The 23,975-nt window shown below is 37.8% G+C and overlaps 1 protein-coding gene across 4 annotated transcripts in view; it reads left to right on the top strand.

Annotated features, from left to right (window-relative positions):
• The window catches only part of FRY (FRY microtubule binding protein), a 425,432-nt gene that overhangs the window by 323,050 nt on the left and 78,407 nt on the right, over positions 1–23,975 (top strand). For all 4 annotated transcript variants that reach the window (XM_061133663.1, XM_061133660.1, XM_061133661.1 and 1 more), the window contains 11 exons: positions 1,920–2,179; positions 2,656–2,845; positions 3,761–3,885; positions 6,030–6,087; positions 6,949–7,040; positions 7,685–7,857; positions 8,967–9,127; positions 11,054–11,164; positions 14,900–15,054; positions 21,899–21,998; positions 22,438–22,609. In XM_061133663.1, the coding sequence (XP_060989646.1) occupies positions 1,920–2,179; positions 2,656–2,845; positions 3,761–3,885; positions 6,030–6,087; positions 6,949–7,040; positions 7,685–7,857; positions 8,967–9,127; positions 11,054–11,164; positions 14,900–15,054; positions 21,899–21,998; positions 22,438–22,609 (1,597 nt within the window). The remainder of the gene's footprint in view (positions 1–1,919; positions 2,180–2,655; positions 2,846–3,760; positions 3,886–6,029; positions 6,088–6,948; positions 7,041–7,684; positions 7,858–8,966; positions 9,128–11,053; positions 11,165–14,899; positions 15,055–21,898; positions 21,999–22,437; positions 22,610–23,975) is intronic.

The raw sequence follows: 23,975 nt of genomic DNA, 5'->3' as shown, positions 1-23,975 counted from the left end.
TGTAATTGTTTTGTATACTTATCTTCTTTCCCTTCAGATCATATTCTATTCACGTGATTTTGTTCTGTGTTTATCAGAATCTAAATCTTGAGCTGGGGTGACCAGGTCAGCAGGGATGCATATAAGAGGATGCACAGAAAGGGGAGCAGAGGTGTGGGGGAAAACAGCGCCTGCTTTGTGCAAGGGTTTGACATCCCTCATCTCATGTCATTTACTTAAAAACTAGGTGAGGTCAGCACCGTCATTTCCAGGTAATAAATTAAGCAGACAGAGACTCTGGGGTGTTCAGAGATGTTCCCAGGGCACTGGCGTTGGGCAGAGCCAGTGTTGGAGCCTTAAGTCTCAGGCTCTGAAGCAGAAGCTGTGCCTCTTCGGCCCATTAACCATGGAGGCCACTGGGCCACCCCTCTGCTCGATGGGAACTCAGAGACCCTGCAGATGAAATGGAGCACTTTACGTGCCCGACAGATATAACAGCAATTCTATCTCCTGGCCCAACAGCTAGATTATTTGAAACTTTCCTCAAGTTTGATAGTCTGGACTTAAAAGAGAATGAAATACATGAAACTGTGTGTTATCAATATGTAAATTATATATATATATATAGATATTAAATGTAGATACAGGTATCTTTTTGGCACCAGTGGTAAAGAACCCACCTGCCAATGCAGGAGACATCAGAGACACCGGTTCGATCCCTGGGTTGGGAAGATCCCCAGGAGGAGGAAATGACAACCCACTCCAGTATTCTTGCCTGGAGAAGCCTAGGCAAGAGGAGGAGGAGCCTGGTGGGTCACAGTCCATAGGGTTGCACAGAGTCGGACAGGACCAAAGTGCTTTGCACACAGTAGCATGCATCTTTCAAAGGCTTTTAGAATGTATTCTAGCTTGATATCATAGGACAAAAATAAGTAGGTATCTTAACCTCAAAAAAGCATCAGTAAAATGCCCTTTGTAAAAGGGATTGCATGTAGCCATCTCCCTAAGCCATAGAGAAGGTATTTCAGTCCAAGTAAAGTCTCTTGAGAGTCCCTTGGACTGCAGGGAGATCCAACCAGTCCATCCTAAAGGAAATCAGTCCTAAATATTCATTGGAAGGCCTGATGTTGAAGCTGAAACTCCAATACTTTGGCCACCTGATGCAAAGAGCTGACTCATTTGAAAAGACCCCGATGCTGGGAAAGATTGAGGACAGGAGGAAAAGGGGATGACAGAGGATGAGATGATTGGATGGTATCACCGACTCAATGGACATGAGTTTGGGTAAACTCTGGGAGTTAGTGATGGACAGGGAGGCCTGGCGTGCTGCAGTCCATGGGATCGCAAAGAGTCAGACACAACTGAGCTGACTGACTGAAAGCTAAACAAAAATCATGGCTTAAAAAAAAAAAAAACACTAATCACAGGGACTTACCTGTGGTCCAGTGGTCAGAACTCTTGAGTTTCCACTGGAGGGCACACAGGTTCAATCCCTGGTTGAGGAGCTAAGACTCCACATGCTTCAGGGTGCAGCAAAAAAAAAAACAAAAAACACTTAATTACAGAGGTAATAACACACAAATCTCAGAGATTAGTAACTTTTCAGAAATGTAAATTGGCACATCTGTGGTTGAGTTTTAACTAATGTCGTATATTTGCTTGACAAGTATTTAGTGGTCAGCTCCTGGGTACTAGTGTGCGGGGCTCTGTGACATTGAAACGTCACTTCTGCTACCACAGCCTCACGTAGGAATGACCGTGACCGCAAGCCCAGGTCTGGCTTGGTGGGGGGGCCATGGAAGGGGTGTTTCAGATTCCAAGCTGGGCCCGTGGCAGAGGTAGACGGGAAGAGCACTGTGGAGGAAGAGGCATTGGGCCAGGGCGAGGACGTGGACCCTGCAGCTCAGTATCGCGCCCTCGCCTACTTCTTGCACCTGCAGGCCGCCTTACCCTTGACCCACAGCGTGGACCTGCAGTGGCTGGTGGAGTGGAACGCCGTCCTGGTCAACAGCCACTACGACGTGAAGAGCCCTTCCCACGTCTGGATTTTCGCCCAGTCTGTCAAGGACCCCTGGGTGCTCTGCCTCTTCAGCTTCCTCCGGCAGGAGAACCTGCCCAAGCACTGCCCCACCGCCCTCAGCTACGCCTGGCCCTACGCCTTCACGCGGCTGCAGTCCGTGATGCCCCTGGTGGACCCGAAGTAAGGGGCCCCTACGCTTCCCTCTGTTCTGCTTGTTTTACCGTAATTTCCCCCCTTTACATTTTATATTAGAGATCAGGATAGAATCCTCTAGCTTCTGAACAGGGCTTCCTAGGTGGCGCTAGTGGTTAAGAACCCCAATGCCAATGTAGGAGACAGGGTTTCTGAATATCCTACTACAGAATTCTTAGTGTTGAGTAAAAACAGGTTAAAAGTTCATGTCTGGAGCTAGATTTTTCCCTCCCTTAATCATCAGTATGATTATCTGACTATAGAATCTAAACCTCTTACTGGTTGAAAAGGTAGTAAGTTCTATTCAACTCTCCAACCAATAGAGACAGTCCCTGTCCAGACAGACAGTCCTGGACAGGTAATTGTTCAACTCAGTTGGGGCCCTTCCCAGCATCTTTGTTGAATAAGTGATACCTTAAAATCCAACTTAGTTTTCCCTCTTGTTTTCGACTCCATATTTCTAGTAGCCCAATTAACGCCAAGAAAACCAGCACAGCTGGCAGCGGAGACAACTACGTTACGTTGTGGAGAAATTATCTTATTCTTTGTTTTGGAGTTGCAAAACCCAGTATTATGAGCCCAGGACACTTACGAGCTTCCACTCCAGAAATAATGGCCACGACACCTGATGGTACAGTGAGCTACGATAACAAGGTGACATGACATGCTTCAGAAGAATTATTCTGTAAGGTTTTTTTTTAGCTTGTTTGTCTAGAGTTCACAGTGCATATTGCACTGTGCCTGCCATCTGGAGTATATGGGATGAGATTTTTCATCCTACACATTTCTAAATTCCATTGAGTGTTTGTGTGAATAATTTATTTTCCTCCCCTGACAAGTGGGAAACTGAAAATAAAAGGAAGTTAAGAAACTTGGTGAAAATCATAGAGTGACTTGTATTTAGCAGTGCCCGGAGGTTTGGTGTCCCACATACCACATTTCTCTCACGCCTCACGGAGTATTCACCTTTAAACTGGGTCTTTGATTAAATTATCTTGTTAAAGATGGTTTTGTGGATTTACATAGTTGTTTTTTCAATTAATTGATTTTAATTGGAGGGTAATTACAGTATTGCGATGGTTTTTGTCATACATCAACATGAATTGGCCACAGGTATACATGTGTCCTCCCCCCCATCCTGAACCCCCACCACCACCTCCCTCCCCACCCTATCCCTCTGGGTTGTCCCAGAGCTCCGACTTTGGGTGGCCTATTTCATGCATTGAACTTGCACTGGTCATCTGTTTTACGTATGGTAATGTACATGTTTCAATGCTGAGATCCCCTGTGGCTCAGTGGTAAAAAAAAAAAAATAGCTTTGTGTTTGTTTTTTTTTTAAAGAAGACTATTATAATAAGAATGTTCTTTAGATTTTGTGTTCCAGGTAAAAAATGCATTCATTGTGTTGTTTTTAAATTTACGTGTTTTTTTCTTTTTTTCTTGAAATGATGGCAGTGCCTTGGGATGTGGTTCAGTACTTGAAAACTGTTATAATGGAATCATCATTTGGTTAAAGGAAGTCTCAGTTACCATGTTACCTCTTTTTCACTTTTCATCAACTTGTTTCAGGCCATAGGCACCCCGTCGGTGGGCGTTCTGTTAAAGCAGTTGGTGCCTTTGATGAGACTTGAGGGCATTGAGATCACAGAGTCCTTAGTTTTAGGATTTGGAAGGACAAATTCCCTTGTCTTCAGGTACGGTAATCTTGTTCTGAATTTGTATATACTCCCGCTCTCACAGTTCCTGCTTCCAGTGCAAGTTTGAGTTTGCATGTTGGCGTGTGCCTGGAGAGGCCGCAGGCTTTGCACAGTTCCCTTTATGCCCTCGTGGGTTTTCATGCATGTGACATTGTGATTGCCTCAAATTTCATTTTCAGTCATTGCAACTCTGATTTTACCTTTCAGATGTTCTCTCACATACAAGCTTTGTTTTAGATAACTTTAAATGAAGTCAGTGTCAGTCTCCAGTTAGCTAGACTGTTCAGAGGCCATAACATCAAAATAGTGAGAGTCTGCTCATCAGCCACTCATACAACAGACTCTCAAAGGTTGAGCATCGACAGAATATTTTCAGGGGTTTCTGTGACATGTCACACATACTAGTCTTTCTATAAGATGATGTGTCTGCCTTAAGAGAACCGTCATGTCTCACTGTCTGGATTCCTCTAGTCCAATAACCATTTCATCTGAGGCAATGTCAAAGCATTTTCAAAGGGTCCTCATAAAATGTTAGTTTAGGCTGCCTCTCATAATTTTATTTGGCAATAAAAGCTTATAAGGACAAAAGAAAAATCTTAGGTTTTGATGTACATAGAAAATGGAAAGCTCCAAGCATCTGTGAGAAATTTATTGGAAAAATAAAGATTAATGAGACATTTTAGAAGCCACTGAAAAATATGTTACAGTATAGATTCGGATTTTATCCTTTATAAATGTAACTGAGTTCTGACTACTTGAGTGCCAGTGAACCAGTGTTTTACTACTTGTTGATTAGTTAAGATAATGCATCATATAGAAATACTATGAGAGGATAGTAAAAATGTCTTTATTACCTAATGTCTTTCTCAAAGAACCTAAGGCTCTTTTGCACATCTTACCCTCTCAGTATTCCTAGGAACAGTAAAGATGATGCAGTTTACCAGCCACCTGGATGTAGAAAAATTAATGTCTCAGTACCCTCACTGGTAAAATTGTTACAATAAATAAAAATAAATTATATCTAATTTAAAAAAACTGGTATAATTGTAGAATCTATCTTACAGATTTATTGAGGGCATTAAATGTAAAAATGTACATAGTAAATATTTCATAAAGGATTGCTATTAGATGAGGAGACTATTAGTGTTATTTAGTAACACTGACACTATTAGTGTTACTTCCATTTCTTTGATGGAGAAATTCTAGCATCTGTATTGGGGAAATCTGGAATGAGATGCAGGATTTCTGTTTGTCAGGAGATAATGCCATAGTTTACCTTCCTTGGATTTCCCTGTGTTTAATAACAGTACAAAATATTCTGCCAGAAAATACAAGATTTTTCAAACATGGAGCAGATTATGGACAAAGCACCTAGCCACAGGCTAGACCTCCTAATGGTGTCTGTTATGACAAAGCAGTGTGGAAGTTAGTTTCTAAAGACGACAGCTGATTAGTGGGTATAAAGCTGAGAATTTGATAAAATAGGAACAGATGGAAGTATATACATGTGATATCAGACATGTATTGATATGAAAAAATTTGTTTACTTTTACTACACAAGAGAAAAGGTTTTGATGAGAACCTCAATATTCAAATACTTGTCAAAATGTGCATTCATCATCTAGCTCAAATAAAAGAATTTATCTCTGAAATTCCAAAAAGACTTCATTTTAAAATGAACTCTTAAGACAGTCCCCTGAGCACAGATTCCAAAAGTGGCACCATAGTCATCGCATCTGTTTCTTTTGCTCTAATTGAATTAAAAATTTTATTAATCTTCGTTCCCACAGCCTGTGAGAAAGTACTTTGAATTTAGTAAGCACTTACAAAAACATTGTTGACTTAATTGTTCAGGTAGGGGTTTTTGCCATAGAGTTTCCAGAATATTAAATCAAAATCAAGTCAACAAATGTGTAGTGAGTCCAAATTATATACATAGCACTGGGGTAAGACTGGTTATACAAAGTGCAGGCCGCTGCCTGTTCCTAGTTCACCACATGACAGGGAAATGGAAAGGCGGGAGATTTTGATGTCAGAAGCAGTTTAAAAAGCAGATTTTGGGGGATTGAATGGCTATATATTGTGACAAAGTTGGTGTCAATTAATATTGAATTCTAAATGCTGACCCTTTTCATTCATAGAGAATTGGTAGAAGAACTTCATCCATTAATGAAAGAGGCTCTGGAACGAAGGCCCGAGGTAAGATTTTGAATTTGAATAATTACTGCCTTGGTTTATCTGGACAGTAGTGTGAATTTAAACCATACCCAGTGGTTTGCTCTCAAGAGTACGAACATAACATCCTTTTAGCAATGAATCTTACTATTTTAACGTTGGTTATTTTCATTATTTCTTTGAGTATTTCGTACAATCTGGGTCCAACTTTAAAAGATTTTAAGTCCTAAGCTTGTGAAAGAAAAGGAACCTAAATAATCACATGTATGTTAAGATATTATAGTCTTTTTGCAAAAGTTTTAAGTTTGAACTTTGGTTTTTAGTCAGTTTGCTTTTTTTTTTTTTTTACAAAGAGCTGAGAAACCAGGAACATCATTTGTTTCCTCTAGTATATAAAGCTCTTTCTTCAACATTGTCTTCTCTGAAGTGAACTCTGAAAAGGATAAACTTGCAATGTAGCAGAATAAGAAATTAAACAGAGTAAGACTGAAAGAGAAGCTTCCCATGTAGTAGATAAGATACAAGAAGTAGCCAAAGCTCTGCAGTTTGAGCAAGAACAGTGTTACCAGATTTGGTGCAACTATTCCTGTCCACAGTGTTTTTCCACTTTTTTCTGATGCTTTAGTTTTTCAGCAGCGTCTGGGAACCTCCAGGAAATGAGGCTTATTGACTCTCAACATTTCCAGCTCAGATATTTACTGACCCATTTGTGATCTGTTTTTCTATAGCTTGTGATAACAAGCATTTCTCTGAGGATTAGGTAGGAAAAAAGTACTTTTTTGTGTTTAGAAAATTAAAAATGACTAGATTACATCTTTCTTATTTAAAGCATAGTTGAAATTATTGTGTCCACATTCATAAGTGATATTACCTCTTTCTAAACAGAACAAAAAACGCCGAGAACGGCGAGACTTGTTAAGGCTACAACTGCTTCGAATTTTTGAACTTCTGGCTGATGCTGGTGTCATAAGTGACAGGTAGGAGGGAAATTATACTGAGCTGAACTCTGCTCATTAAACTGATGTGTTTGCCTGTTTTTTTTTTTTTTCTTATTTTTATTGAGGAATAGCTGATTTACAATGTTGTTAATTCCTATTATATAGTGAAGTGATTTGGTTTTATATATATATATATATACATACACACACACACATTCTTTTTCTTAATATTATTTTCCATTATGGTTTATCAAAGGATTTTTTTAATTGGAGGATAATTGCTTTACAATGTTGTATTAGTTTCTGCTATATAATGAAGCGAATCAGCTCTACTATACATCTGTCCCTTCTCTCTTGAGCTATCTCTCATCTGTCCCACCCCTCCCACATCCTGTCCGTCTCAGTCATCACAGAGCACCAAGCTCAGCCCCCTGTGCTACGAAGCAGCTTCCCACTGGCTAGTCTTTATTTTATATATATATATTTGTATGTACACACACACACACGACCTTTAACTTTTACTTAGAAAAGTCCAAAGAGCTTGTTTTTTTCATATACACTGCATGTACATCAAGAATAAATTTAGCGTGTGAGTTCTGACAGTGAACCTTATTTTCTGTGTAGCATATACTACTTTGACATCAAGACCAATCATCTAAAAGTTTCGTTTCCTTTTGTTCCAGCACAAATGGAGCCTTAGAACGGGACACTTTAGCCCTTGGAGCTTTGTTCTTAGAATACGTGGACCTGACCCGCATGCTGTTAGAAGCTGAAAATGATAAAGAAGTAGAAATTCTTAAAGATATCCGGGCACATTTTAGTGCCATGGTTGCCAACTTGATTCAGCGTGTTCCAGGTACAGCGACGCATCACTGCAGATTACCTTTCATGCTTGAAGTGTCATTTGTGGTCCTCATTACTATGTTTTCCTCTTTGAACCTACTGGCCTGTGTGCAGGTCTGGGATGGGACCATTTATTTGTTTGGAAATACTTGACAATACACTTGAAGATTGTGGGCATGCAGCACAGAGTTGGAATGGGAACAATAGGAATTGCATTTGGCTTTGTGCTCATGATTATTTCTATTCTTTGTTTTGGTTCCCATCTGAAAATGAACCTGTGTGATTTCTATAGGAAGAAAGTAATTCAAAGGGAACATTCACAGAGGCTTCATTTTTTTCATTCTCACTCTGCTTATCTGTGAACATATAATCTCAGCAATATTTCTGCTCTTGATCCTATCCAATCCACATATTATATAGAATTCTATATATGTTAATAAATTATATTATTATTAATATTATAGTTATAATAATATGATATGTTATTTTTTCATAGAACAAAGTGAGTCTGAAGCATTTTCATCTAATAGAAACAAAAGAGAATAAAAACAGTTTGGTGTAAAAATAGATTACTGTAATTAAAATTTTGTGACATAATTATAAAAAGCTGAAAGTCATCTATTTCTGCTTTTTCATTATGATTTAACATTATAATGTTGTAAAACTTTATTACCAATTCTCCTCATTTTTAATGACCCTAAAATATGGTTTGAGTTAACTTCCTCAGTTAAGAAATTTTTGTTTGAAATAGACAGTGTGTACATTGTATTTTACAGTTCTTCCTAAAGACACAGCAGCAGTTAAGAGAACATTTAATATATAAGGAGTAGCTGAGTGGAAGGTGTTGCAGTTTTTCTATACATTACTTAGAAAACAGTGTCTGGGAATCCATTTTCTATCTTCCTGCTCTGAGACAGGATGCTGTTGACTGACACATTAGGAGAGGAAAGAAAAATAGGCTTGACTTTTTAAATCTATGTTTCATTACCTAAAGAAATCTTGAGTTAGAAAATGAAATTACTCCTTTCCCCAAAACTTAAGAATCATGCGTAATAGCAATGTCAACTGTATTCACTGTATTTTTTCAGTGTAGTAGACTCTTAGCCTGTGTTTTCTCTCTAGTTCACCACCGAAGATTTCTCTTCCCCCAGCAAAGCCTGAGGCATCATCTTTTCATCTTATTTAGCCAGTGGGCAGGACCCTTCAGCATTATGTTCACTCCCCTGGATCGTTACAGTGACAGAAATCATCAGATTACAAGATACCAGTATTGTGCGTTAAAGGTAGGTCACCTTTGCCTCATGAATGACTTGTCAGATTGATGATCTCTTTCCTTAAACAACCATGCCTTACATAAGGGTAAAATAAATAATATGGTATGACATGATAAAGTACAAACACACATGCAAAAAAAATCAAGTATATACACCTATATAAATACATAAGCTCACTATACATTCTAAAATATCTGCACATGAACAAAATAGAGATCTTTGTATAACCATGTAAATATTCCAGTTTTGCTCATAGTTTCAAAATGCAGAACTTTTCCAAGATTCCATTTTTATCTAAAGATTTCTACTGTATGAAAACCTTAGTTTTTGCTTATTTTTCCCTGATAGCTCAGTTGGTAAAGAATCTGCCTGCAATGCAGAAGACCCTGGTTCAATTCTTGGGTCTGGAAGATCCACTGGCGAAGGGATAAGCTATCCACTCCAGTATTCTTGGGCTTCCCTTGTGGCTCAGCTGGTAAAGAATCTGCCTGCAATGCGGGAGACCCGGATTTGATCCCTGGGCTGGGAAGATCCCCTGGAGAAGGGTACGGCTACCCACGCCAGTATTCTGGCCTGGAGAATTCCATGGACTGTGTAGTCCATGGGGTTGCAAAGAGTCAGACGTGACTGACTTTCACTTTAACTTATCCTTTAAGTAGCTGCCTTGCCAATTAACTTCCAACTTAAAATGTATATGGATATAGATATATATCCTCATGTTCAAAACCTGTGAAGAGCCACATTCTCTTTTTAATCTCTTTCCATCCTAGAAGAGTTACAGAAATGAGTTTTACACTACCAGGACTGTTGAAAATTTTCAGAACCATGATTCCTTACAGCTTAATTTCCTTTAGAAACTAATTGTATGTTGACTGTGTCATACATATCAGAAGTTGCTAACTGTCAAATTCACCTTTGCCTCAGTGGAGCTAATATAAGCCATGGCCCTGACAGTCATTTGGACCTATTGATTAGAGAGTAAATCAAGATCTTCCCTTCTCTGGATGGCTGAGTCCCTTTGCTATCCACCTGAAACTATAACAACATTGTTAATTGACTAGCTTAATATAAGATTAAAAGTTTTCATTAAAAAAAACAGATCTTCCCTTCTCTTGCTTTCTCCCCATCTCAAAGGAACTAAAGTTTATATTCTTCATTTTTTTTAGCTTTGATTAAAATCATAGTTACCTATTTCTACATTTTTCATAGCTTGTCAGTTTAGCGCATTAGTCAAATATTTGTTAAGTTTCTGAGTTCAGTGTATTAGTCAAATATTTGCCATCAAAACAAAATTTGAAAAGCTATATTTATCATAAGCAGAATTCATTCACTTGAAATCACCAAAGGTAAGCTTATTTTAAATCCTGTGAAATGGTCATTTTGTTTTGAATATTTCAGCCATACATTGTAAAGATTTATTATAAAAGTATTGTCTACAAAGTTCAATTTATGGGTTTTGATTCTTGTAAAAAGAGACAAAATTAGCAATCTGGTATTGTTTTTTATTGAATCTACTAAGGAATACTTTAAAATCTTGTAGACATAACTGCTTTAAAAGCTGCTGCTGCTGCTAAGTCACTTCAGTCGTGTCTGACTCTGTGTGACCCCATAGACAGCAGCCCACCAGGCTTCCCCGTCCCTGGGATTCTCCAGGCAAGAACACTGGAGTGGGTTGCCATTTCCTTCTCCAGTGAATGAAAGTGAAAAGTGAAAGTGAAGTCACTCAGTCCTGTCTGGCTCCTAGCGACCCCATGGACTGCAGCCCGCCAGACCCTTCCGTCCATGGGATTTCCCAGGCAAGAGTACCTGAGTGGGTTGCCATTGCTTTAAAGACCCTTGTCATTTATAAATCTGGTAGTATGTGTTTTAAAGTCACTTGCGCATCATTCAGTCATGCCAGGATTCATTTGCAGTTGTGTTCTGTTTTGTTTTCAGGCAATGTCCGCAGTGTTGTGTTGTGGCCCAGTGTTTGACAACGTGGGGCTTTCCCCAGATGGCTACCTATACAAGTGGCTTGACAACATTCTGGCTTGTCAAGATTTACGAGTAAGTACTAGCCAAAAATACATTGTTTTAAATATCTTGATTGTTTTGTCTTGGTTCGGTTGGTACTGACATGTCTACACATTGTTCACAGTGCAGTCTCTTCACACGTTAGCCACAGACGTGTAGGCTTGTTTGTTGCTTACATTGCATTATGATGCATCAGAATAAGAAACATAGTAACGTTTACCAAAGTTGACCATAAACCAGGCCATAAAGCAAGTCTCCACAAAGTTCAAATGATTGAAATGACACAGACTGTATTCTCTAATCACAGTGACACTAAGCTAGTAATAGATAATAAAGATAATTAAGAAATACTCCTCCAGATACAGTGATTTAAAGAATACATAAAAGTAGAAAGAGAAAAATATTTTTAACTGAAGAGTAATGAAAACACTACTTACTAAACATGTGGGTTGTAAATAAAACCTTGCTTAGGATGAATCATATATTGGAAAGAAAAAAGACTGAGATCAGTCACCTAAGCATACATTTCATGAAGTTAGAAAAAGTATATCAAACTCAAAAAAAGCACACTGAGGGAAATAATAGCGATAAGAGCACAAATTAATTAAAGAGAAAAAATTACTAGAAATGGACATTTAAACTAAAAACTTGAATTTGTTAAAAGACTAATAAAATTAGTAAATCCATGGGAAGTCTGATCAGGAAACATAAGATATAGGTCATCAACCTCAGAAATGTAAAGACTCATTACTACAGATGCCACAGATGCTGAAAATAAGACAACATATAAACATCTTTGTGCCAATAAACTTGACATTCTAAATAAAATAAACAAATTTCTAGAAAACACAGCACAAACAGAAAATCTGAATAGTCAGATAAGTAGCAAAGACATTTAATCTATAAGTGAGAGTGTCCCCACAAAGACAACTTTAGGACTAGATGACTTTATGGATTAATTCAAGACTTAAGAAACAGATTGCAAAGATTTAATACAAATCCTTAAAGAGAAAGCATATTGAAAGGAAACACATCTGGATATATTTTATGAGACCCACATAACCTTCATACTAAAATGGGACAAGGATTTAATAAGAAAGACAACTAAAAGGCAAATTCATTCTTGAATATAGATATAGAAACTTTAAATAAAATATTAAAAAATTGAATTCAGTGATATATTAAAAGAGGATGCCTCATGATCAAGTTGGGATTATTCAAGAACTGCAAGATTGGTTTAATATTCAAATATTCTTCAATTCATTTATATATTAATTATATAAAGTCTCAGGAAGGAAGTATCATCTGATCATCTTAATAAGATGCAGAAAGAGCATTTAATAAAATTCTACATTCATTCATGAGGGCAATTCCTAATGAAACAAAGAATAAAAAAGAACTTAGTTTGATAAGGGGTATCTTAAAAAAATCTATAGTAAACATTCTACTAAATAGTGAATATTGAAAGTGTTGTCTGAGATTAGAATGACCCAGGAAGCCCACATTCACTACTTCTGTCAACATTATACTAAAGATCCTAGCCAATGGATTAGAAAAGGAAAAATAAGATAGCAGGAGTGAAAAAGAAGAAACAGTTTGTACAGAAACAGATGCACAGGCTTAGAGAATAAATTTATGGTTACCAGTGGGGAAGAGTTGCAGGGAGGAATAGCTTGGGAATTTGGGATTAACATGTCCACACTGCTCTACTTAAAATAGATAACCAGCAAGGACCTGTAGTATAGCACAGGGAACTCTGCTCAGTCCTGTATAATAACCTGAATGGGAAAAGAATTTGAAAAAGAACAGATACATATGTATGTGTAAGTGTATCTCCCTGCCGTACACCTGAAACTGACAGAACACTGTCAGTGAACTGTGCCGATGTAAGATGAAAAAGGGAAAAAAGAGTGTGGATTTGAATGTGAAAGCTGAGAAATTAAAGTTTCTAGAAAATACAATAGGATAGTTTAATCCCCGGATTTAGGGAGAGATTCCTTAAACAAGATGCAAAAATTACTAACCATCAGGAAAGACTAATAACTTCTCTTCACCAAAAGACACCACTGAGAGTGTAAATAGGTTGGTTATAGAGTAAAAGAAGATATTTACAACATAGAGCCAACAGAATTCTTATCTGGAATATATAAAGGACCTCTACAAATAAATAAGGTAAAGACATTCATGAAAAAAATGAACAAGAGAATTAAACAAGCACTTTACAAAAGAGATTATCCAGTACATGCAATGTGAGACATATACAGAAATATTTAAAGCAGTATTATGAGGTCAAGAGCTGGAACAATCCAGATGTTCATCAGTAGGTAGAATGAATAAACTGTGGAGCAATCATGAATTAGAATATTATGCAACAATGAAAACAAATAAATGTGGATGACTTTTAAACATAAATTGAGTAAAAGACACATAATTATATATATTACATATTAATACTATAATTCTATTTACATAGAGTTCAAAGCAGCTCAGACTCTTCAGTGGTGGTAGAAAACAGGATGCTGGGCTCACTCACTCAGTCGTGTCCAACTGTCACCCGCCAGGTCCTCAGTCCATGGAATTCTCCAGGCAAGAATACTGGAGCCAGTTGCCATTTCCTACTCCAGGGGATCTTCCCAACCCAGGGACTGAACCCATGTCTTTTGTGTCTCCTGAACTGGCAGGCAGATTCTTTACCACTGTGTCACCTGGCAAGCCCAGAAATCAGGATAATGGTTATTCTTGAGGAGGGCTTCCCTGGTGGCTCAGATGGTAAAGAATCTGCCTGCAATGTAGGAGACCTGGGTTGGGAAGATCCCTTGGAGAAGGAAATGGCAACCCACTGCAGTATTCTTGCCTGGAGAATCCCGTGGACAGAGGAGCCTGTAGGTCTACAGTCCATGGGGTCACGAAGAGTTGGACACAACTGAGCAACTTTCACTTTTACTTTCTTTTCCCAACTATGCACTAATAAAATAATTTAAAGTAATTTTGTTACACAGTGAAGTTCTGGGGCCCATACCCTATAACTTAAGAACAATCAAGCCATAATTTTTCCTTCTCCAGTGTGATTGCTATGGGTGGGAGAATGAATAACTTCAGCAAGAAGTGGGAAAATGTTACTTTCTGAGGGGAAGATATCCCCCAGACACCAGGCTCATCCTGGACGAATGTGACCATCCAGTATTTAACTGTAGCTTTAAGAATCACCAGTTAATGATCCTGTTAATTCTATCTAGCATGACAGTCTTTTCATATGAAAGTCTGGTTAAAAAGTGTTTATTGATATCGTATTTCTTTTTCAAAGATTGTCAGCTAAGCTGTACACAGTGTATTTATAATCAAGCCTAATAAACATACTCCTCTGAGCTTTTTCCGTAAAAAATTTGCATGCATAAAGGCTTTCCTTTTATATATTTAATTTTTTAAGCCAAATACATGTATTTTTCAAAAATATTTTAAACAAATATTTTCAAGTGTTAAATATTTGCCAATGAAGTCTCTGTCACCTTGTCAGTGTTAAAAATAGAGGATGAGTGGACCTTATATGATAGACTGACACTGGCTCAAATTTAGTTTATACATTTCAATTTCCAGTTGGAATATTGCATCCTTTTAAAGACCTTTTTGTGAAATAAAAATTAATTAAGATGGATGTTCAGTCTTCACTTTCCTTTTGCCCAGTTTACATTCACTAAGCTCAATTTTTGTGTCTTTCCCTGGAATAATCTTTCATTAAACATGAGTGGTTGCTTTCCTCTGTGTATTCAGGTGCATCAACTTGGCTGTGAGGTTGTCGTCTTGCTACTGGAACTAAATCCTGACCAAATAAATCTTTTCAATTGGGCGATTGACCGATGCTACACTGGTTCCTACCAACTTGCGTCTGGTTGCTTCAAAGCCATAGCTACTGTGTGTGGAAGCAGGTATGGATTCTTTAAGTGGAAGCTACTGGTCACTGACAACTGCAAATTAAGGTTGCCCTTCATCATATTGAGGACTGATTGAGAACTGAGAGCTGATTGTTTTTGCAAATATCCAAGTGGAATAAATTCTAAGGAAATAGAAATGGCCTCTCCTTCCCCAGAAGATAGACTGTTCTAAGTTCATAGCTACATTGAGTTTTCATTCTACCAGGAGAATGGTTTGTAGTTCAAGCACTGTTCTATTTTAGTTGCCTGGAAATTTATAATGAAGTTTTAGAGCAGGCTTTGAAAATGACCGAGATTTCATTTAAGGAATTTCTAGAAATATTTGTGGTAAGTATGAACTATAAGCCCTTCAGCCATTTTGAGACCAAACTAAACTCAGGAAGCAACCTAAAAACTTTAAATTTCTCTAATACAAACCTTGAGAAAGGAAGAAGGGGCGGGGGAAATGGGTCTCCTGGGATTCCAGAGATTATGCTTTTAAAAACATTGCCCTCGCTATATAAATCAGTCATTCAGCGGAGTCATTCATCTCTACAGTTTATTGAAATAATTTCATAGCTAAGCTGAAAGGGTTAATAAAGACTCCCCAGATTACAACAGCTCTTCCCAAGAAAGAGCTTATTATGTATTACAAATGGAGAGAAGGCAGCCCACCTTTGTTTTTGAAAGGACTCTCATAGACTGTTAATTGTCCCTTTTAATTAAATATGGTATTTTAAATAGCTATCCTAAGCTACCAGATAAAGGGAATAAAAGTAAATTCATTTTAAATTCCAATCTGTTATGGTTCCTAATTAATAAGAACAGAGTTTTAGAAGACATCTACTTTCAATAAACCTAAAATGAACATGCTATTTAAAGAGACAAGTTTCTCTTTTGTATTTTTCTTTTATGAAGATGATAGATAACATTTCATGTCTAAAGCTTTCATCTTCCATAATCTAAGTAGTAAAATTTTTATTATACACAGATTTTAATTTCCATAAAAGTCATATCAGATGATAATCTAATAAACTGTCTGATTTTCCATTGGTTTATTTCTTGATGTTCAGTTCAGTTTAGTCGCTCAGTCATGTCCAACTCTTTGCGACCCCATGAACCGCAGCACGCCAGGCCTCCCTGTTCATCACCAACTCCTGGAGTTTACTCAAACTCATGTCCATCGAGTCGGTGATGCCATTCAGCCATCTCATCCTCTGTCGTCCCCTTCTACTCCTGCCCCCAATCCCTCCCAGCATCAGGGTCTTTTCCAATGAGTCAGCTCTTCGCATGAGGTTCCAAAGTATTGGAGTTTCAGCTTCAGCATCAGTCCTTCCAATGAACACCCAGGACTGATCTCCTTTAGGATGGACTTGTTGGATCTCCTTGCAGTCCAAGGGACTCTCAAGAGTCTTCTCCAGCACCACAGTTCAAAAGCATAAATTCCTCAGTGCTCAGCTTTCTTAATGTTAGCAATACTAAATAAATGACATTTATCCTATAGGATATTAACAAAATAACATTTTTTATAAAAGTCTCTTTCTCTGGAGAATTGTTTTATTTTCAGGTATTTCAACATTCTAAAAACAAATTTCTGCTCTTTGATTTTAAAGAACATATTTAGAATCTATGACTTGAACCATAAGTTCATCTCTCAAAAGTAAGAGGAATAAAAGTTTCCTCTCTTTGCTGCCCTTCTCCCAGTGAACTTGGTTTGAACTGTCTTAGTCAAATTTATTTCATCTCATAAAATATCACAGTGCATTCCTCTGAATGAATCTAGGTTCTTTTTAGGGAGCACAAATAAATGTTTTTATGAATTTAGAAATATAGTCTCAATTCCAGTAATATCCCAATCACAAAAATATTGGGTTATAAAGCTCTCTATGTTTAGAGTAGGTTTTAAAAGATAGCATCCTAAAATATTTTGGTTTCTTAAACTAATATTGCCTATCAGCTTACACTCATGACAGATCTATTCTGAGGGAAGGTCAGGGCCAGATGCTGCCATGGCTGTGACCTCTCTGCTAAGACGGTGACCAGCACTTGTCATTTCTCACCACAGGGATGTTCAGAATTTGAAGTTTCAGCTGTGGCCTAAATTTGTTCTCCTTTCCCATAAGTTCTCAGTCTTAGTAGTTTAGATAAGTCTCCAGATTTGTTTGAGCAACTTTGCATTTAGGTTTTCAGTATCTTTTTGAAAAGCACTTCTGGTGTTTAAGAATTTGTCTTCTGCAAGTTTAATTCTAAAAAAAAAAAAAAAACACCCAAATCACTTATGAAATAATCTGTTCCTGAAAAGTTACACACAAACTAGATCATGTTTTATAAATTCCTGAAACAAGGTATCTGAACAGTAACTCCTACAAGACATACTCTAAAGCAAAGAATTCTTCCTGTAAAGTAAAATAATTATTTTAGTATATATATAATAATTACTATATACTATATATAATAATTACTTTATTTACAATATATGATCATATATTGGCATATTTGTATAGGAATATGACAACTTATAGGCAGACTCATTTATTAAGGAACCACTTGTAATTGACTTTAAAATACCTAAAAGATTTAACATTTTAAAAATATAGATTAAAATTTTCTACCTTTAGAATGAAAGTAATTTTTACATAGCTAGTATATAAATCTTTATATTCAACAGCTGTGATAGTAGGAAAAAATGGTTCTCTGCATTCTTTTCAGTTCCTTTTATTTCTATAAATGTGTGTGTGTAGTGAGCTTGCTGGTCTCCAGTCAAAATTATAACTGTAATTATAACTACAATCTGACTCTGCTGACATTGAGAGATTTGGAAGTCGGAGTGGAACGTGAATAAGACCAGGGAAAGTGAAGATAAAAGTAGAAAGTGATCGTAAAACTGATATTAGTTTCGAAGGCTTTTTCATGATATGTTTCATATTTGAGTAAAAGCTTTTAAATGCAGCTCAGTACTATAATTTAGCAGAAAAGACAATAGTTCACCTGTCAGGCAGCATTAATTCCAATAACTATTTGGCTCCTGTGTGTGTTCTCATTAATTTTTCCATCAATTCCAAATTATATCACTTTAGAACAGATTAGGAAATTGAGAAAGAGACTAAACGGCTTTCCGAGGTTGTAAACTAAGGTAAATAATGTGCTCTCTATTAAAAGTATAGACTGCTTCCAATCACTGGCTTAATTCAGCAGAATTCTCTTCACGTTTAATTAAATACTTAAGAATTCCATTGTTTTCACTCTTATTCTCGAGCAACTCCTCAAATATATTTATTTTTTTCCCTCAAATATATTTAATAGATGTTTTAGAAGTATATGTAAGATCAAAGTTTTAATTTTTAAAGAATTGTGTTGGGTTTATTTTTGGAGGTGGTTTTTATTGTCATTATTGTTTATATGCCTATCTTGCCTTAACTATAAATCTTTCCTATTTAAATCAGATACAGCAAACTTGAATTCGTTTTTTTTTTAATCAAGTTGTTTTAAATTTATTTATTTTAATTGGAGGATAATTACAATATTGTGATGGCTTTTGCCATATATCAACATGAATAAGCCACAAATGTACGTGTGCCCTCCTCATTTTAAACGCTGACTCCCACTACCCTCCCCATCCCATCCCTCTGGGTTGTCCCAGAGCACCGGCTTTGAGTGCCCTGCTTTATGTATCAAACTTGCACTGGTCAGCTATTTTACACATGATAATATACATGTTTCGATGCTACTCTCTCACATCATCCCACCCTCGCCTTCTCCCACAGTCCAAAAGTCTGTTCTTTACATCTGTGTCTCCTTTGCTGCCCTGCATGTAGGATTGTCAGTACCATCTTTCTAAATTCCATATATATGTGTTAATATAGTGTTTGTCTTTCTCTTTCTGACTTACTTCAAAGCTTGAATTCTTAAAAGTAAATGCCCCGCATTTCTTAAGAGAATAGCATCCATCCATTACCAAAGAAGACAGGGAAGCTTATCTTTCATGAATCACAGTCGTGCTCTCTGACTGGTGATGTGCAGCCCCATTTGGTTGTGTCCCCTGGAGAATTTCAGGAGAGCACAGAGTTTGGGAATTTGGACTCTGGAAACATAATGTCTTGCGATTGAATTCTAGCTCTGTCTCTCATTAAGCTGTGTGATCTTGAACAACTTACTTCAGATGCTTACTCATTTGTGAAATACGAGTGGTAACAGGGTTAGGGTAAGGATTAAAGAAAAACAGTATCTTGACCAAAGGTCTAGCACACAGTAAGCACCCTGTAAACACTATTATTATTGCTATTATTATTCAACAGCTATTGGAAGCAAAGAGCTATGATGTAATCATATCAACTAGTAAAATCCATTTCTCTTTAGAATAACTCAAAATTATCTTGAGTTTCATCAGTTAGTTCTAGATAAGCCAGAGCTAATGGGTATTTCTCAAATTCTTCAAAATTTCCTCTCTTTCAGATGGAAAAAAAAATCAGTTTTCTTTCTTATTTACTTTCTGAACCACATCTACCTTTTATATTTATTTTATCATTTTATTTTTATTCTGTATGATCATAGCTGTCTTTCTTTTATCCTTCCCCTGTCTATGCTAAATAATTAAATACTGAAAAATGTAAGATTCTATTTCTAAGCCTATTTTAAATGTCTAAGTACAGATGTTTTATTTGTACTCTTGCACTCATCGGAGAGCTTTCTGATTTTTTTCCTTCTCTGGGTTTCTTTCACTTTCTGTATCTGTATTACTTCTTTCAGTGTGGTTCCCCTTCAATTCCATAACTCAGTTTTAAGCAGCTAATTGAATTCCCTGATTACATGGTTGAGGGCATAACCCTGCATAAGAGGACAGCTTTGTCTACTCTTCTCCTGCCTTTAAATCCCCAGTGGTCCCTAGTAGTTTCCAGTGTTTATTTAAAAATATATATGTATTAAGTCCCAGAATCAGAGACAGCAATGTATGTAAGACGTCTCTGCTGCTGTAGGGCTCAGAAGAAAGTTACCTTTCTGTTTTCACAGAAAGGTCTGTTTCCAGATACTGCAGTTCATAAGAATTCTAAATTAGACTGGTCATGAAATGACCTATTGTGGGGTGTCTAGGAGGTGGACAGCACAGTGGATAAGTGTTTGAATTCTTGGGAGTCAAACAAATCTAGGATGGAATCCAGGCTCCACTCCTTCTCCCTGACCTTGGGTGAGGATTTAACATCTTTAAGCCTCACAGTCTTGGTGTGAAGATTAAGTCAGAAATCTTGGTAAAGGACTTGCTATGGTAACTCGCACAAAGTCACCATGTCATAACGTAAACATTACCCATGGCTCATCACCATCCTCACCACCGTCATTTGGGGAGCTTTGCCCAGTTTCTCATCAACCTCATGCATTTTTGTTCATTTAAAATTATAGTCCCAGAAAAGTCATCATGTTGGAGTGCTAACTGGTAAAACCACTTTGGACAGTAGTATAGCAGCAGTATCTACCAAAATTTTAAGTATGCCCTTGGACCCTGCATGACTTGTCTAGAAATCTGTTCTAAAGAAATACTTGCCCATTTGGTTTTGGCAAAGTTATCATAGTGAAAAAAATGAAAATAACCTTTAAACATCTGTCAGTGTGTGTCCAAGGTTGGCTTTCCCAGGAAACAGAACCCTGCAGTGGAGATTTGAGTTCAGGAAATTTATTAGGGAATGCCCTTGGGATCAACGTCTGTGAGGAAGTGAGGGAGACAGGACCCAGCAGAAGAAAGAAACTTTAAGCAGTCCCATGGGGAGCACTGCTGGGGAGCATGCATGACCTTGGTCTAGGCAGTTCCCAGAGAAGGATTCAACCAGAGAGATCAGCCTCCAGCGCAGTAGTGGGAGGATGGAGTACCTCTGTCCTGAAGGGAGATCTAGGCGGCACAGGATCTAGGCACCACGACAGGAGTGGTTTTTATGGTTTGTCCATGCTGTGGAGCAGGGCTCCTTGATGGCTCAGATGGTCAGGAATCTCCCTGCAGTGCAGGAGACCGGGGTTCCATCCCTGGGTCAGAAGATCTCCTGGAGAAGGAAATGGCCACCCACTCCAGTGTTCTTGCCTGGGAAATCCCATGGACAGAGGAGCCTGGCGGGCTACAGTCCACGGGGGTCCCAAAGAGTTGGACACGGCTGAGTGACAGACACTTGATAGTGTGGAACCCTCTACAGCTACTGAGAAGACTAAAGTGAGCCTCATTGTCCAGTGAAACATGGACATGTAGGTAGTATAAGCACATTTAGGTTTAAAATCCTGTGTACTGGGGGAGGGGTATTTTGACATGTATAATCTTTCAAGAAGCTATTCTCTCCACATAGAATGCACCCCGTGCTACGCCTTCCATGGCCGTGGATTTCTGTATCATCTGTGGACAATCCCAGGTTCCTCCTCATAACTAGACTGTATAGTTTGTCTCCTTAACTCAACTGTGAGTTTCCCTTAAGGGAGGGCACCAGCCGGACTAGCTTAGTATCATCAGTTCTTTGCAGTTGTTTCCGATAGATGTTTGGTGCTCAATACATTTAGATGGATTGAATGAAAACATGAAGTCAGTGAGCTGTTGAGTTTAGACATATTGTCTTCTGTCTTTTCCTCTTGTTCTCGGTTTTCATCAAAAATGTATTAGTAATAAGTGGACTTTTGTGTTCATTGAGCTGATGTGACAATATTCAGTTTTAACCTCAGAGCAGTTTCCCTTCGTCTACTAATAAACAGCAGATGAGGATGGTGAAATGGGCTTGGGAATGCCATTAGTGTGACTGAGCTCAGTGTGCTGTCTAGAATTTTGAGAGGTAATGATCTATCAAGGTTACTAGCCAGGCCATCCCATAACCTGTACTGTTTTGTTTTGTTTTAGGAACTATCCCTTTGACATAGTGACGCTGTTAAACCTTGTTCTGTTCAAGGCCTCTGACACCAACAGAGAGATTTATGAAATCTCCATGCAGCTCATGCAGGCATGTATCACTGAGGACAGAGAAATTTCCATCCCTGAACACAGAAAATGGAAGTGGTAGTTGATCACTAGATTGCCATTTATTGATACACATTCATGTATTTCTGCACATCACTGGTGGATATGATGAGTGAGAAAATAATACTTAATTATCTGTAAACACAGGCAGTAACTGATACTTTGCCTTTCATACAGTATTAAAAGATGCATTCATTAGTTTTATTACAAAACTGTATTCAATATAAATACTCTTGAGATAGCCAGCCAGTGCTTTTTCATACTGTTTATAATTTTCATATTTCTTTTTTTTACTGTGGACACATGAGAATGGTATAATTTTAATAAGGCATAATAGAAAACTGGTAGCAATATTATCTCAGTTTTACAAATACACATTTTTATGTGTGTTTACATGAAGCTACTCTCCTACTTCTTTACAGATCCTTGAAGCAAAGCTATTTGTGTACTCGAAGAAAGTAGCCGAACAAAGACCTGGCAGTATTCTGTATGGGACGCACGGCCCGTTGCCACCGCTCTACAGCGTGTCCCTGGCCTTCTTGTCGTGCGAACTGGCCAGGATGTACCCCGAGCTCACACTTCCTCTCTTCTCAGGTACCGTGCAATAGTCAGCCATGGCATGTGTGATCCTTTCTGCCCTAAGTATTCTTACTTTTAAAATTCTAGTGTAATTGAGAGTCAAAATTATTGATAATAAATTCATCAATCAAAATTGCACTGGGCTAAGTTCATTTGTCCCTGGAGTAGGAAATGACAACCTGCTCCACTATTCTTGCCTGGAAAATTCCATGGACAAAGGAACCTGGCGGACTTCAGTCCATGGAGTTGCAAAGAGTCGGACATGACTGAGTGACTGAGCACGCATGCAAGCTCAGTTACAGACAAAAGTAAATTCTAGAATATCCTTAAATATAGAAGAGTGTGTTTATCTAAAACAGTTTCAGATAAAACTGTTTATCTAAAACAGTAGTATTTATACACTAAAACTGTATAAATAAACATAGGACAAATGTGAAGATGCTTAGATGAATCATAATCACTATGTATGTAAAATTTCCCCAAGAAATTAAATATGAGTGATATAAATTTATCCCCTAGAGGGGGAAATGGCAACCCACTCCAGTATTCTTGCCTGGGAAATCCCATGGATAGAGAATCCTGGTAGGCTACAGTCCATGGGGTCACAAAGAGTCAGGCACGACTGAGCATGCGCGTGCACACACACACACACACACACACACACACACACACACACACACACAAACAACTTCTAATGCAAGTAATTGCTGTCAGTTGCTTTTTGGTGATGATGTTTATGGTATTTTGCAGCTTGAATGTTGCTACGTATATAATTTGTTGAGAGTTTGATTTAGGGCACAAATTTACAAGTAATCTTTGTGAATAATGTTTTGGAAAATCCATTTATTTGAGATAGATTAGTCACATCCTTGCATTGTGCCTGAAACAGTGGGAGGACTCAAGAAAGACCTTTTTGATAAACTAATTTTCTGCTTGGAAAACTAACATTTATTTTCCTTCACTTCGACCAAGATTTGAGTGCTGCCTGTATGCCAGGCGCTGTGCTTGGATCCTGGAAATACAGAGGCAAATAAAGTAGTCTCTCCCATCAAAGTTTCATCATCTAGTAATAAAGAATAATGTACAAGCATATGATTGTGATACAGTGTAGCAAGTGTAATTTTAAAAATTATACTTCTGTATGAGATGCACATTCTCTCTTTGAGATGGAAGATCAAGAAGTCATCAATTACTGGGTCAAGAATATCAGGAAAGTCTTCCCAGAGAAGTTGATGCCTCAGCTGCAGTTTGAAAGAAGAGTAGAAATTTGAAAAGCAGAAATATGTGACATTGCAGTTGGCAAGTGGATTGGCATTACAGGCCAACAAAATAGCGTATGCATTGGCTTAGAGGTATAAGATAACATGATGCATTTGAGAGA

This window comes from Dama dama, chromosome 30 (assembly GCF_033118175.1).
Source record: "Dama dama isolate Ldn47 chromosome 30, ASM3311817v1, whole genome shotgun sequence".
Classification (NCBI taxonomy): domain Eukaryota; kingdom Metazoa; phylum Chordata; class Mammalia; order Artiodactyla; family Cervidae; genus Dama; species Dama dama.
This window is presented reverse-complemented; position numbering and strand designations above follow the sequence as displayed.